Source organism: Episyrphus balteatus, chromosome 1 (genome assembly GCF_945859705.1).
Source record: "Episyrphus balteatus chromosome 1, idEpiBalt1.1, whole genome shotgun sequence".
Taxonomy (NCBI): Eukaryota; Metazoa; Arthropoda; class Insecta; order Diptera; family Syrphidae; genus Episyrphus; species Episyrphus balteatus.
The window spans coordinates 15,309,648-15,324,457 of NC_079134.1; the positions used below are offsets into that span (position 1 = coordinate 15,309,648).

Here is a 14,810-nt window from a genome sequence, read left to right on the forward strand (position 1 = left end):
GCTTTTATTATTTAAAAATTAATAAATAATGATTTAAATTTGTATGATCATCAACCTCATAAGGTTGGTTCTCTTACGATATACATCAAAATATTCATTGCTATTAAAAGAGTCTTTACTGGAATACCAACAAGAAAATATCTTTATTTGTGTCTCATACAAAAAACACAATAATTAATCATCAACCATTTCTTTAATAGCATTTATTTATTTACATATAAATCATTCCAATATGTCATTACCATGTTATTACTATACCATCACTCCATTCAGTCCTCATTTTAATAAAATTGTGATAATAGTATCAACACAACTACGTTTAAAAAATGTGTTACGTTCGAATATATAGAAACAGTATGAGTTGTGCAAAATATAAAACAATTAATAAAATAGAAAAATTGACAAAAATCAGTTTTATAAATGTACAGGAAGTGATAAAGATACACACACCATACTATCTATTTTCTTTAAAAAAAAAATCAATTAACCCGCAACTCACTGTATACCTCATTTTTTATTTGAAATGTAAATTATATTTTACACAAAAAAAAAATAAATATACATAATTAAAATAAAGATATCCACAAAAAATTCGCCAAGTCATGTTTGCGCCACTTCAGATACTTCAAATAGTTTCCGAGACACTAGAGATGGGAATTATATTATAGGAGGAACCCAATAGCTTTTAATTTGTTTTTTTTTTTTCTTTATTTATTTGTGTTAGAGATTGATATCACCCCCTCTTAGAACCTTCTCTAAAACAAAACAACAATGAATAAAAGATTGTCTGCCAATATACACGATACTTTGTAGATATCTCTGTTGGCTTTAGCTCCTCGTCTAGCCTCTCCTCTAGCCTCTGCTACTAGATCATTCATAGAAAGTAGAGACATACTCAACTATGTAAGCTTCTACAATATTTAGTTGGTTTATGGAAGCCGATCGTGGCGGATGGTTATATTCTATTCTTGCTTTTTCGAAAACTCCCAGTACTAAATCTAATCAAAAATCATCTCTCATTTAAGAGAGAATAATAGTGTTTTTTTTTTTTTACTTTGCAAATATCTTTTAAGAGTAAATTATAAAAACAACAAGTAAGTGCGTGCGAAATCAAAAATAAAACCAAATCATAACCTAAACCAAAAGATATATAAGTGGTTTTTGAAGTTAACCCAAATTAAGTTCAAAGAAAGTGTGAACTTTGTTCTTTGAAAGCAAAAAAAAGAAGTCTTTAAGGTCACTAAATGGTCGAGAGAAATATTATTCGGTTAAGTGGTTTTGCAAGTTTTAGACCTCTCCTCTTCCCTCTCTTCTATGGTTTTTAGTGTTTAAGAGAAATTTAAGATTCAGTTGGGCTTTATAAAGTGAAGTTTTTTTTTTTTTGTTTTGAGCCAAATCTCTTGTATAAGCTTAAATGTGAGTGGTGTAATCTTATTTTATCTTAAACAACAGAAATGAATATCATTTTATAAAAAAGATATCACTAATCTTCCAACAATATGCAAATTGATTTAAGTTGGATTGTATTTGTGTGCGAATTGTTTATCGTTATGATTGTTTAGCTTTCAATAAAACGCGTGGTATGTGTTTTGTATATGGTGAAATTATTAATTACTCCAAAGAGTGAGAATAGTGTATTAATATTATTCCACTATCTTCACTATCTCTACTCGTGTAAACATCATTATACAAAAGATAAGAACCTATCTATAAGCTTTAACAAAAGTAGTATCGGTTTTATTATAGACCGACACTATTATCCTCCATCTTTTTGTTTCCTTGAAGTGACAAATTATAATTTTGTGAAATAATAAGTGATTACTTGACAAGTGACGGTTCAACGAATTTCCATTTAACTATAATTTACTATAAAATAAACCCTCCATCAAATTTTGTTCATTTTGTGATCTTTTTTGACCAAATTCGTGCCAATGTTATAACTACTTCCGTTGTGTATAGTTAGTTATATTGTGGGTGTGTTATACTTTCTCCATTTAATATTTATCATAGTCTGTTTTAAACTCTTATTTTGGTAAGCTGTATTACTTGTAAGTATATCGCTAGCTTAATTAATGTCAAGCTTATACATTTTTTCAAAAGGTATAGGAAAAAAATCTCTAATGACAAATAATGATAACTATTTTGTTCATAATAAGAGAATAACATCCACTTCAAAATGAATATTCCAAATAACAACTATGAAACGTGCATTGATGAAGTTTTTAAGTTTGATAATAACTAGGGTAGAGTTGCCTATTTTCGGCCGTCTCCAGTTTCCGGCCACCTTTCGGAAAATCGTTTTAACTATGGATTTCATAGGGTTTATTCCAAAATTTTACTATTATGCTGTTCTCTTATTTGTTAGAACAGCATACGAGCGAAAATTTGGAATAAACCCCTTCGAATTCACTAGTTATAACGATTTTTCGAAAGGTGGCCGGAAACTGGAGACGGACGAAAATAGGCAACTCTACCCTATGATATGACTTAATTGAAAGTTTGTTACATCATGAGCAGTTTATAATAAATTGCAATGACTTTTAAAAGCAATTCAATTTGTTCTGGGAAAAATTAAAACAATACAACGGTATAGAACTTGCGAGACAACTTTAGTTTATGATGGTTAAAGGATTTCTTGGACTGCCTATTTGTAACTTTATAGCAACAATAAATTGACTAGTCACACGTGCTTGTTGTTACAATTTAAATTGCTGAGGGGCTTGTTAGAAAGAATTTTAAGTCAGCTGTTTCAAATCATTTATCCCAATGATTTAACAACAAAAAATATTATTTAAGATTCGCAATGTACTCGTATGAATAGATCAAATAAGCAATTAAAGATCTAAGCATAAGTTTACTGTCAATGCAAAGTTCTTTAATGAGAGGATTTAAGTTGTAACTCGTAACACTTAACATCTACCTACCTGAAGAGTGTATTCAATGTACACTTGTACACTGTACTGTACATTGTACTAATATCTAATCAAATATGTTAAGTGTCACTTTTGCAATCATGAGTAATGTAGGGCTTAGCTAATCGATTCAATGAGTCGTTATTTTTTGTTGTCTAGAAAATGCATGTAGAAAAGGCTAACAATTTGTTGTCAATTCAGGTGTTCCTCAGGGCAGCCATTTAGGCACAATTTTATTTATTTTATTTATAAATGACTTGGTTTCGATCATTAAAAATTCGTCCGTCCTTATTTATGCTGATGACATTAAGCTTTTCAAAAGTATTAAATGTACTTCTGACTGTTTACTGTTGCAAGTAGACATAATTTTATTTAGGGAATGGTGCAATAAAAATCGTCTTGTTCTTAATGTCGACAAGTGTAAAACTATGAGTTTTACACGCAAAAAAGTCCCGTTTGTTTTTAATTATTCGTTTGATTCATGTCACTTAAGTAAAGTCCCCGTGTTTTCAGACTTAGGAGTTATTCTTGATCCTGAGCTAACATTTATAGATCATTTAAACTACATTATTAAAAAAGCTAATAAAATACTAGGATTTATAAAGAGATTTGCTCGCGATTTCCGCGACCCTTATGTGCTAAAATTGCTCTTTGTTGCTTTTGTAAGACCAATACTCGAATATAGCTGTGTAGTGTGATCACCTTACTATACCACTCATATAACAAGACTTGAAGCAATTCAGAGAAGGTTTTCGCGATTCTGTCTTCGTTTTCTTCCTTGGTCACATGATAATTTACTGCCCCCTTACTCTCAAAGACTCAGATTAATTAATCTTCCTTCACTTACTGACCATAGAAAGTATTTGCAGTTTTGTTTTATTGTTGGAATTATTAATGGGTCAATGTCATCCCCATCGGTTCTAAGTCGGTTAAATTTCAGTTACAGTCGCACAAGTATAAGGTTACGCCAACCATTGTGCCTTATTTTTAGTAGATCGAACTATGGTGCAAATAGCCCCTCAATCAATTGATAATAATATTCAATAAACTTTACTTTTGTATCGAGCCTGTAAATGACAATTTTAAATGCATTAAGTTCAAAACTATGTTTTTCAATAGCTTAGAATAATTAATTTAGATTTGAGTATTATGTATATATGTATGTATAAGTATATTCACGTTAGTATTTAACGATTTGAAATAAATAAATAAATTAAAAGGGTAGGAAAAATATAATCAGAGTTTATTCATTGATGAGTAAATTATAAGCTAAACTTTATTTTTGCATTAAAAAGAGGGCTCTAAACCGGGAGCTGGTCGTATTAGTGTTTTTCAAAACTCTCTATCTTGAAATACTTTGGGAAAACAAAATACTGTTCCATATTCTATTCATAGTTCTGTCATAAGTTTGTGATTTCGTCGCTTCTAAGAAAAATTGAAGTTTTTCTTTTTCATAGATAATCTAAAATATGACTATGAATATGACTGTTAATCTGCAAAATTCCAAAGAATCATAAACTTTGAAACTGCAATTATTTAAGGTTAGTTTAGTTGGGTTAAATTAAAAAGATAACCTGTTCTTCAAAAATGAAATATCGTTTTGATAATTTAAAAAAGTGCGCACAGTATATTATCAAAAAGAATTTTGTAATACATAAATACAGAACTTTGCATTGCAGTTTTTTTGTCATACAGTGTAAAATTTTTTTTTTACTTGCTCAATAGGGCAAGTATTGGTTTCGTGTCGAAAAAAAATTTGAGGTTTTAATCAAAACCAACATTACGATGATGGAGAATTCCAAAAAAGTGGGTCTCGCAATTCCGTCCGTGCGTCTGTGCGTCTGTGCGTCTGTACGTCCATCTGTACACATTTCCACAGCCTAAACGGGTGAACGGAATTTCTTCAAATTTGGTACAGATGATTTTTATGTAATTCTGAAAGTTGGGTTTTTTTGTTTTTTTATATCTCGCTTAGAAAGTGTACTCGAAAACGGCTCTAACGATTTTGATTAAACTTTGCAGACATAATATTCAAAGTTGCAATAAAACTGCTTTTTTATTTTTTCTAAAAAAAGTCAAAAAAAAAAAAAAATTGTTCATATTAAAAACATTTGCCCTAAATGTCGGCTCTTCCCCAACCTCAACAAAATTTCTTAAAAAGTTATATAGAGGCAGTTCGCAAAATCTACAAGTAAACTAACATAAAAGTGCTTTGAACTGCAAGAGCAAGTACGTGCGACCCCAGTCGTGCATTTTATTATACAGTAGCGAGCAAAAAAAATGCAAACGAAAGAGGTTTAAAGAGTTTTGAACAAGAACTAAGTTGCCAAATTTGGCATATTGAAACTGTTTTATTTTCATTAAACAGAGTCAATTTGTGGAATATTTTACTCCAAAACCATTATTTGGTCAAAAGTCTACCTAAATATGGGTTTTTAGACGAACAAAAAAATGCAAATGTTTTTATTGTTTGCATTTTTTTTGCTCGCTACTGTATATTTGAAAACCCAATTTTTTAAAAACCGGTAGATGATTTTTTTTTTTAATATAATTTTTAACTGCTGATAAATATTTTCTTAAAAATTGCATACCTAATTTTTTCTGCAAAAAATGTAAGAAAATTTTTACATACACGATTTTCGATTTTTTTTTCTTAAAATGTTGACCTTTTTTATAAAATTCTTTGACTAAATAACAATAAACTTAATTTTTAGAAAAAAATCAAAAAAAATTAAAAATCGTTTTTTGTATAAGAAGTTTTCAAATTTTGTTTGCGTTTGTTTGAAGACATTATTAATTAAAAATTTTAAATATGAACGTTACAAACCACCCCAGTGACCCACTTCAATGAAAGAGTATTATAATACACAGATTCTTAGTAACAAATACTTCAATTTACATATAAACAGATTAATCTGCATTAAATAAGATAAAATGCTATATGAAAGTTTAAGAAGCTTGTAAAATAATATTATTGGTTCTTTAATATATAGTTCAAGAAAGAAGAAGAAAGAAGAAAAACTGCTCAAAATACGTTCATTTGCAGTTCGTCATTATTACCTCTATATTATTGTTGTTCAAGAATTAATGCTGGGAAAGCAAAGTTTTAAAGCAAAATGATTACCTATACAGGGTGTCCCAAAAGTTAACGTCGAAACGAAAACGGTAGATAGGGTAGGTGGTGAAAGTTATCAGAAAAATAATAATAAAAATGTATAGAGGCGCCAAGGAAACCTCATTTGTCAAAATAGAAATAGTAGTACAGAACCTTTAATGAAACAGTACATGAACTTATGTCACACCTAGAGATTGCAATCCCGGGATGATTTTCCGATCCCGGGATTTCGGGATTTGAAAAATTGAATCCCGGGATCCCGGGATAGTCCCGGGATTTGAAAAATATTTTCAGACTCAATTTGAGAGCCAAAAAAAACAAGTTTTATGGATTATTTTTTATTATTGAACGAACAAAGTATAAAAAAATACATTCTTCATAAAAAAACAAACAAAACAAGTAAAACAAAAACAATATACCTAACAAAAACTAAAAAATATTCCTAATGAAATAAAATATTCCTACTGGAATAAAATATGTACTCCAAACATTAATTCAAAATTAATTCAGTGTACAAAGTACAAACTGAATGAAGTTTAGTTAAGAAGTACTTAAAATAATAAATAAATATTTAATTAACATTAAATAATACATTAACAATTTAGTGTTAATAAATCACATTTGGAATTATTTTTATAATAAAATGGAATAAAAAGCAAAGCATCCAATGTTTTGTCTGCAAGTCAGCTTCTAAATTTTGTTCCAAAACTTAAAGCAGCTCGGTTTCAATACTCGTTAATTAATTTATTTATGTGCCTGCTCTAAGTATTTTCCTCTTATCCCGTCTTCAAAACATCTCTCATTTCATCAGCTGCTTCTATATTTTGGTGGGGTCCTATGTTTTTGAGACTATTTTTATTTCATTTTCTAATTTTTCTTTCAAGGAAAGATGCTCTTCGCAGCTTGGAACAGCAAAAGGTTCATTTTCCTGAATACTGACAGCACCCACACGTTTGATGTAATTTGCTTTATTTTATTTTGTTAGGACTCAAAAATAAATTTCTTATTTCTGGGCTTGTGTTTTCGAAAATTAATTCAGATAATTCAGATCGATAAGCGATTTTTGAAGGCTATTCCTATTCCTCCTTGTTTTGCAATAAAGTAATAAGGAAAGTTATTTCCCATGTTCCTTTTCTACATATTTTTGCAGATAAGCGATTTTTGAAAGCTATTCCTATTCCTCCTTGTTTTGCAATAAAGTAATAAGGAAAGTTATTTCCCATGTTCCTTTTCTACATATTTTTGCAGAATTGTGTCATTTTTTGAATGCGAATATTTAGCCACCAATCCCAAAAATCCCGGGATTGGAGAGCTATAATCCCGGGATTTTCGGGATCAAAAAATGGGTCAGCATCCCGGGATCCCGAATCCCGGGATTGCAATCTCTAGTCACACCCTCTTTGGCTTTGCATAGTTGCGTAAAAAAGTAGGAACATTTATCCCAATGATTTTGAATACCTATATTTTTCAACCCCAATTTAATAAAATATTAGAGTCCCATTTCAATTTTTTTTTTTAAATTTTCAATTTCTTTTTTTATTCGTTTTCCAACCAGCTTTATACTTTTTTCTTAATAATATAGATGGTGCCGTGATAAATGAAAATCGTCGAAAACTTAAGCTAATTGTTACTGTATCGTAATCGTATCTTATTGTGTATAAAAACCTATAATAAGCAAAGTTTGGGAATTCAATAAAGAACCCAAAACTGTTCTAAAAGCATGACTGAAAAACCGGTACCATTTGCACGGCTTAAAGAAGAATACATGCATACATTTTCGTATATCTTTTCTCCCTTTAATAATAAATCAACAAAATGTATGACAATTATTCATATGCAAATTCATATAAATATGTAATTATGAAAAATTAATAATTTCATAACGAACACTCTAATCAAAAGCTAATACACAATACACATGATGATATCTGTGCATCCGTGATCTGTCCTCTATACCTGAGAATAAAGTAAACAATTGTGCCAAATGCAAGTAAGTTTTTCTTTTTTTATTTTTGATTGACTGAAGTAAACAAAGATTATACATTTCTTCCATTTGCGTAGCATTCAAGTATTAAATTTGATAAGAGCAATTAAAGCTATCAACAAAACAATAAAATAATAAAGTTTATTTATAGTCAGCTACTATACACTGTTTGCATGTGTGTAAGAAAAAGAATGAAGTTGTTTGATTAATATAAAAAAAAAAAAACTATTATCAAATAGTGATTAAGCCCAATTTTCCGGTTTACCTTGATTTTTTGTTCGTTAGTTTATTATTATAAATTGATGGTTTTTCAGTGTGTCCATGTACAAAGTTACAATTTTTTGTAAATTAAAAAAGCTTTAGGTGTAATCATTAAATTTGCTTAGTCAGACTTTATTAATGTAACTTTGAAGCTTCCGGATAGTTTATACATTAAATTAAAAATAATTACAAAATAACTCTCAAACAATTATAGTTTAGTACTAATACCTTCTATGCCAATAGAGTTATACAACATCAAAGTAGTTTTTCTTTTAGGCTAAAATAAAAACTGGTTACAAACACATTCCTATACGATTTGTTAATTTTGTATACCTTAATTAGAAATAATAGCCAAATGGATTATTAAAAAATACATAAAACAAGATTTTCGATTATTAAAATCTTCTAGCACGAGTTTTGCGATGCTAACTTGGCTAAGAATCTTCACCTTGGACCATCTAACCAGAATGACCGGCTAGCAAAGTGCCTACACCCTAATGTTTCTATTGTGAATTGTCTGGTTTTTTGTTTAGCTATTTTACCGCCAACTCGTTGGTGTGTTGAAAAAAAAAAATTAAATGAATAAATTTGAGAATTCATCAGCATCACGACGATGCGGTATGTAAATTTGTGTGCGTATAGATTTTTTTATTTAGTTTTGAGTTTGATTACAATTTAATTGAAATTGTTGATTAATGCCAATTGAATAGCATTTTTGTTGGGTTGTGTTTTGTGTAAAATTGTGAAGATCTTTTTTTTCACTGTGAGATTCTCTTTCTTCGATGAGTAATATAATAAATTGAGAGATAATGAATGGAAACTAGATCAATCATTAATTGTTTTCTTTTTTTTTCTGATCAATGATTTTATTCAATTGTATTTACATACAACAACAAAATTTAAGATTACGTTGTTTCAGAGTTTAGAAAATGTTTTTTGTGTGATTTTTGTTTTGTTTTACATATCTACAATAATGAATCATACAAAAATGAATTAATTTCCTTTAGGTTCAGATATATTTCTATTATTTATCAGAATAATAGCTGATATTTTTTTGTATTGAAATTGTATTAAAATGTATAAAAAGATTATCTGTATCTTTGCCTTTTTCTAAGCAATAAGTTCATTGATGTGAAATTATAAAGCTAAAAGTATACAAAATTCAAACTTTGTTTAGACCTTAACAAACAAAAAAAAAAGTCGAAAAGTTAGGTTAAGTTTGCCAAAAAAGTGTAGGTACATTTTTTTTTGATTGATATGTTACCGGTTTTGGTATACCCGACAAAACCATTCCGGTATTTTAGAATACAATTATATTTTTATAGGTGTTTTAATAAAAAAAAAGCGAAACATTATAGACAGGTAATTAAAAAAAAAATAGATTTCGATAGTGGGAAATAAGATAAAGCCTTTTGCTTAAATAATATGTCAATATACTGATTAAGTAAGACTAACTAGTAGAATAATTTTGTGTGCACGATTATTTTAATCAAAATTAATTGTTTTGAAAACAATTTAAATATCTTTGTCTTATCAATATTTGTTTGTGTTTTTATCTTAACTATCATAAGTTTACAAAAAAAAATCATAGAATAGCTGAAATCAGATTTTTGTTTTAAGTTCAAAATTATTCAAAATTGAGGTACTTCAGAGAGTCACCGGCACCTTGAGCATTACTTTAAAATGAAAGTGAGTCAAATCACTTTTAAAACACTATGACTACATACAGCAACAGATTGCTGTAGTTTTGTGAGGAATTTTGTTTATTTTTTAATTAATTTTTATTTTATGATTTCATGGAGCTTCCTTAATTTCTGTGAGATGAAGAAACAGCCTCATTTATCTCTAATCTTACTTTTGTCACTACTACAACAAACGGTCACTATGGTGTATGCGTAACTTTTTTTTTAAATACTTGCTTACAAAGCAAAGAGAACAGTTAAATTTTTAAATAAAATACATATGTAGGTAAATAGTCATTCAAAGATTATAATGAAATTGACGGAATAAATAGCAGCCAAACTGCAAGTATGGAAACATAACGAAAATGAAACTTAAAGTCATTCGAATTATCACACCTAGTGATAATATACACTTTATGAATAATTGATTTCCTTTTTGCAACACGTTTGTAAACAAATCTTGGCGCTGGGTAAACCTTTCTAGGTTTAACGATTAAGAATTCTAATCTGGTTCAATTATGGAAGGCTAACAGATGTAGGTAATGCACAAAGCAGAGAACAAAATGCCAAACTGTGCGTAACACAAATATTTATTAATTTATGCAAAAGGTGTAACGGTAAAATATAAATGAATCTTAGGTATTAAAAGCAGTATATTTACATTAATTTTTAATATCTCCGAAGTCACATAATTATTTTTTTTCGTATAAAAAGTTTTTTAACAAAAAATGTCGATAAAACTTACGAAATGATCTTAGAACTGTTTTTCGTAAGAATATCAATATAAATCGAAAACCTCATTAATTTTAACCTAATTGGCACAAATTGATTTCGAAAATGTAATAATGTACCTACGAACTCACCCAATACCTTAACTTCAGTGCCTACAAGGCGAAAAATGAATCTAGTATTTTTTACTTCATGTGACGTAATTAAAGTAAAAACCTCTAGATTTTTAATAAAATTTACATTACGTAGGTATTAAACATTTCTTGCCTCCATGAAGTAATTTAAGGAAGAAATATATTTTACCTATATATTTTACCTGTAGCAATATTTTCATTACGAAGAGTAAAATATACTTTCAACTACAAAAGTGTATGAGGTATGACTGTTTTTACTTTAAGATTAGGTATAGTCGTATAGTAAAAAAATTTCATCAATGAAAATGAAATGAAAACATGAAATTCACTTTATTTGATCCAGTCTTTAGGCCATGTGTGAATTGCGTTAAATAGTTAAGCCCGTGTAAAATTTTTGCCGCTATTAAGGTGAAGAAAAAATGTTCAGCTGTTAAAAATTTATTGGGCTCTGGGACCTGGGATCGAATTACGGCATACGTTTGTTAACGAATGGTTGCTATGTGTCCCTATCGTTTTCTAATAATTAAATAGAGACAGAAATAATCAAAACGTTAAAGTATCATCGTAATAGTGTGCCGTATTTCGACCCCTGGTTAAATTCGGGTTAATTTTTTTTGCAGATGGTTTTGTTTTGTTTTTTTTTTTTTTTTTATTAAAAAAATCATCATGGCAGAAAAAAGGCAGAAAAAATTTTAAACATTAATCCATACAGCTGAAATTTTTTTTATTAACCTCAATAGTGTCAAAAATTTTACACGGTGTTAACTATTTGACGCAATTCACACACGGCCTTAGATTAATCGTCGTGAATTATTATTTACCTTCCACAGGAGTTCAATCTATTTTAAAAATCAGTATTTTCAAAGATAATTTAGGCCGTGTGTGAATTGCGTTAAATAGTTAACCCCGAGTAAAATGTTTGACACTATTGAGGTGAATAAAAAATGTTCAGCTGTTAAAAATTTAATGGGCTCTTGGACCTGGTTAAATTCACAGTACCTACTGTGATGCCGGCCAGAGCTATTATGAAAATGAACCAATAAATATTTTCCAATAGATATTTGGTAATCTCAGAACCAAATTGGGTGCGTTCACGTACCGATCCAAGGGTATCCGGATAACTTTGTGTTGTTGTAATCCCATATAAAATCTCAGCTGATCGTAAACATGTGTCGACAAGCAAAAAAATCCAAAGGTATCCTATAAATTCCTGGATTCTCGTGTATCTTATGGGAGATTTGAAGAACAGCTGATTCGTATTCACAAACGTATCGGATACTAAGGTATCTTGGATTGGGCTTTTAAGCAATCTGTCTTAGTCTTTTTCCTTTCTATCATAACTGTTTATTAAAGAAGTAGGTACAAGTAAAAACAAACCAATCAAATCAAATCAATTCTGAGAAAAACAAAACCATACATGCATAATACACGCCACTTTTCCTCAAAATTGAAATGTCAAAGTTTTTTTTTCTGTTTTTTTTTTCTTCGACACTGACGTTTGGCTTAAAAGCCCAAAAGGGTATCTGTGCGAACGTGAACGCACCCAATGAGTCTGATTACAGCTTCAAAAATTTATGCCATCCCTGGAACTTACCATCTGTCATTTTTTTTTTTTTCGTTTGCAGACTTGTCATCCGCCCGTCCATAGCCTTTCTTTGCCATTCAACTAGCTGGTAGCCAAAAAATTTCGGAAAAATATCGTGTCCATTAAATCAATTAGAAATAAATAATCCATTAACAAAATAACTAATTGATACAACTGGCCACAAAACGGACAACATCTCATCAACACAATGGAAGATGACACCAGTCCAATGGACGCATTTTGTGGTTCTGAGTTTTGGGTAAGTCTTCTTGAATTCCAAAAAAGAATAACTAATTTATTAACACTCTTTTTCTTATAGAATCTAAATCGAACTTGGTACACAGAAGATCCCGACTTTACACCCTGCTTTGAACAAACAATTTTAGTTTGGGTGCCATGTGCCTTTTTGTGGGTTTTCATGTTCCTAGAATTATATTACTTGCGTGCAAGTTTAGATAGAAATATTCCATGGAATTTCAAAAATCTGTCCAAAGTTATATTACATGTTGCTTTGTTAGTACTTTGTGTAGTTGATTTTGTTAAAGCTTTGACTACAAGAAGTTCAACAGAAAATGTAATATTCCCAGTTGATATTTGGGGACCTGTTATAAAATTCTTTACTTTTGTAAGTGCCTCATTTTTTCTTGTGGTGAAATTCAAAATTTTATTGATTGTTTGGTTATAATTTTTGCTTACAGGCGGTAGCTGGAATGTTGGTTGTGTTGAATCGCAAATTTGGCGTACAAACATCTGGAACTTTGTTTATGTTTTGGTTGTTTTTAGTTTTGTTTGCTATTCCTCAATGCCGGACGGAGATTAGAGATAATAATGATCGACATGGTGGTAGTTTAGAAGCCACTGCCACTACAGAACAAAATGCATGGGCAGATTATAGGTTTACAAGTTTTATGATTTATTTTGCAATTTCTATTGCGATATTGGTGTTTAACTTTTTTGCTGATAATATGCCCAGGGAGACCAAGTATACTAGGTCAAAGGTAAGTTTAATATAATAAAGTATTTTCTAAGTTTAGTTTTGAAGCTTCACAAGGAAACATAAAAAAAAAGTTAAAAGATTATTAGATTCTATGTTGCAAGTTTAGTGCCAGTCCCTACTTTACAGAAAGTTTATCATCTGTACTTAGTTTAAGAAGCAAAATGCAAGTTAGCATAAACAATCGAGGTAATACGCAGGAAATATTGCCTTTTGGAGCAGCCTGCAAGGCACCATAAAGAGATATGGCAGATAAAAAAAGTTTGTTAAGATCCGCCCTAACACTAATGTGAATTTCCATTTGACACAAAAAATCTCTTCTATTTGCTAAAAAGATCATTTATTTTTGATCTGAGATCTAATTTCCTAATCTATCAAAATCATTAGAAAACAAATACAAGCCTGAGAACAAATCTTCGATTGCTGCTCTTCACTTACGTGTAGATGCTCTAAAAACGGCCTTACATCTCACTATTACCCCATTTTCAAATAATATTTTTTTTCGTCTACGAACTATCCGTCTTTGCCTCAAAATCTTAACCTATCTTCCAGCACTTAAAAAAATACGGAAGACACTGTATTCAAGAGATCCGTTCAACTTGTCAACGGCATCGATATCATTGATCAGTGATTGATAATGAGTTATATTGCAATCCTTCATAGCGATTGAAGAATGGACGTAAATGCTTAGTATCATAGGTAACTGCTGCCACATTGATTGAGATTTGGGAAAAGATAACTACTATGTAGGAAGTCAAAGTGCTTATTTTGATAGTTCTCTATTATGACTTTTAATTGAATTGAACGATAAGCGGAAAAGATAAGATAATACTGAACTGGTTTTTAAAGAACAATATTTATTTGATTGATATTTAGCGAATTGTGCCATAAAGTAAAGCGTGATCTGATAAAAAAGCAGTATGAGTTGAAAAAGAGAATTTGGAGAAAAGGCAAATTTATGGCTCTGGAGGAACAAGCAAAAACGTTTAAATTCTATCCGAAGCCTCTCCGTAGATTTCCTAATGGATATATGCAGCCAAGAGCGACGAGGCATAAAGGTTCATGTTGCCGTATAGGTTCTAGTGAAAAAAATATAGATAAACGGGATTCCATTGGAATTTTACAAATATTCAAATTATGATCTCTTAGACAATGGCCATTCCAAATTAACGGAGAAGACATATTGACTTTGTTTTTAGTTTATCTCGTTGAAGAAGCAATCTTTTTTCTTGAAACTTGGTAGGTCTTAAGGCATCATGATAAAGTTGATATTTAAAAAGTTTCACGAAAAACTAATTAAATGTAGCCAAATTATTTACAGATAAAGCGGTAACGGAGAAGACGCTTACAAGTCTTCTCCGTTACCGTCTTTGTGTGTTAATAATTTAGCTATTTTGAATGAGTTTTTCTTGAA

At 29.9% G+C, this 14,810-nt stretch overlaps 1 protein-coding gene across 7 annotated transcripts in view; it reads left to right on the forward strand.

Moving 5' to 3' along the window:
• Positions 1-917: 917 nt before the first annotated feature.
• LOC129916788 (multidrug resistance-associated protein 1) overlaps positions 918-14,810 on the forward strand; it is a 49,449-nt gene continuing 35,556 nt past the window's right edge. For all 7 annotated transcript variants that reach the window (XM_055996943.1, XM_055996935.1, XM_055996978.1 and 4 more), the window contains exons 1-4: positions 918-1,094; positions 12,443-12,661; positions 12,722-13,027; positions 13,101-13,400. In XM_055996943.1, the coding sequence (XP_055852918.1) occupies positions 12,611-12,661; positions 12,722-13,027; positions 13,101-13,400 (657 nt within the window). In that variant the 5' untranslated portion in view covers positions 918-1,094; positions 12,443-12,610. The remainder of the gene's footprint in view (positions 1,095-12,442; positions 12,662-12,721; positions 13,028-13,100; positions 13,401-14,810) is intronic.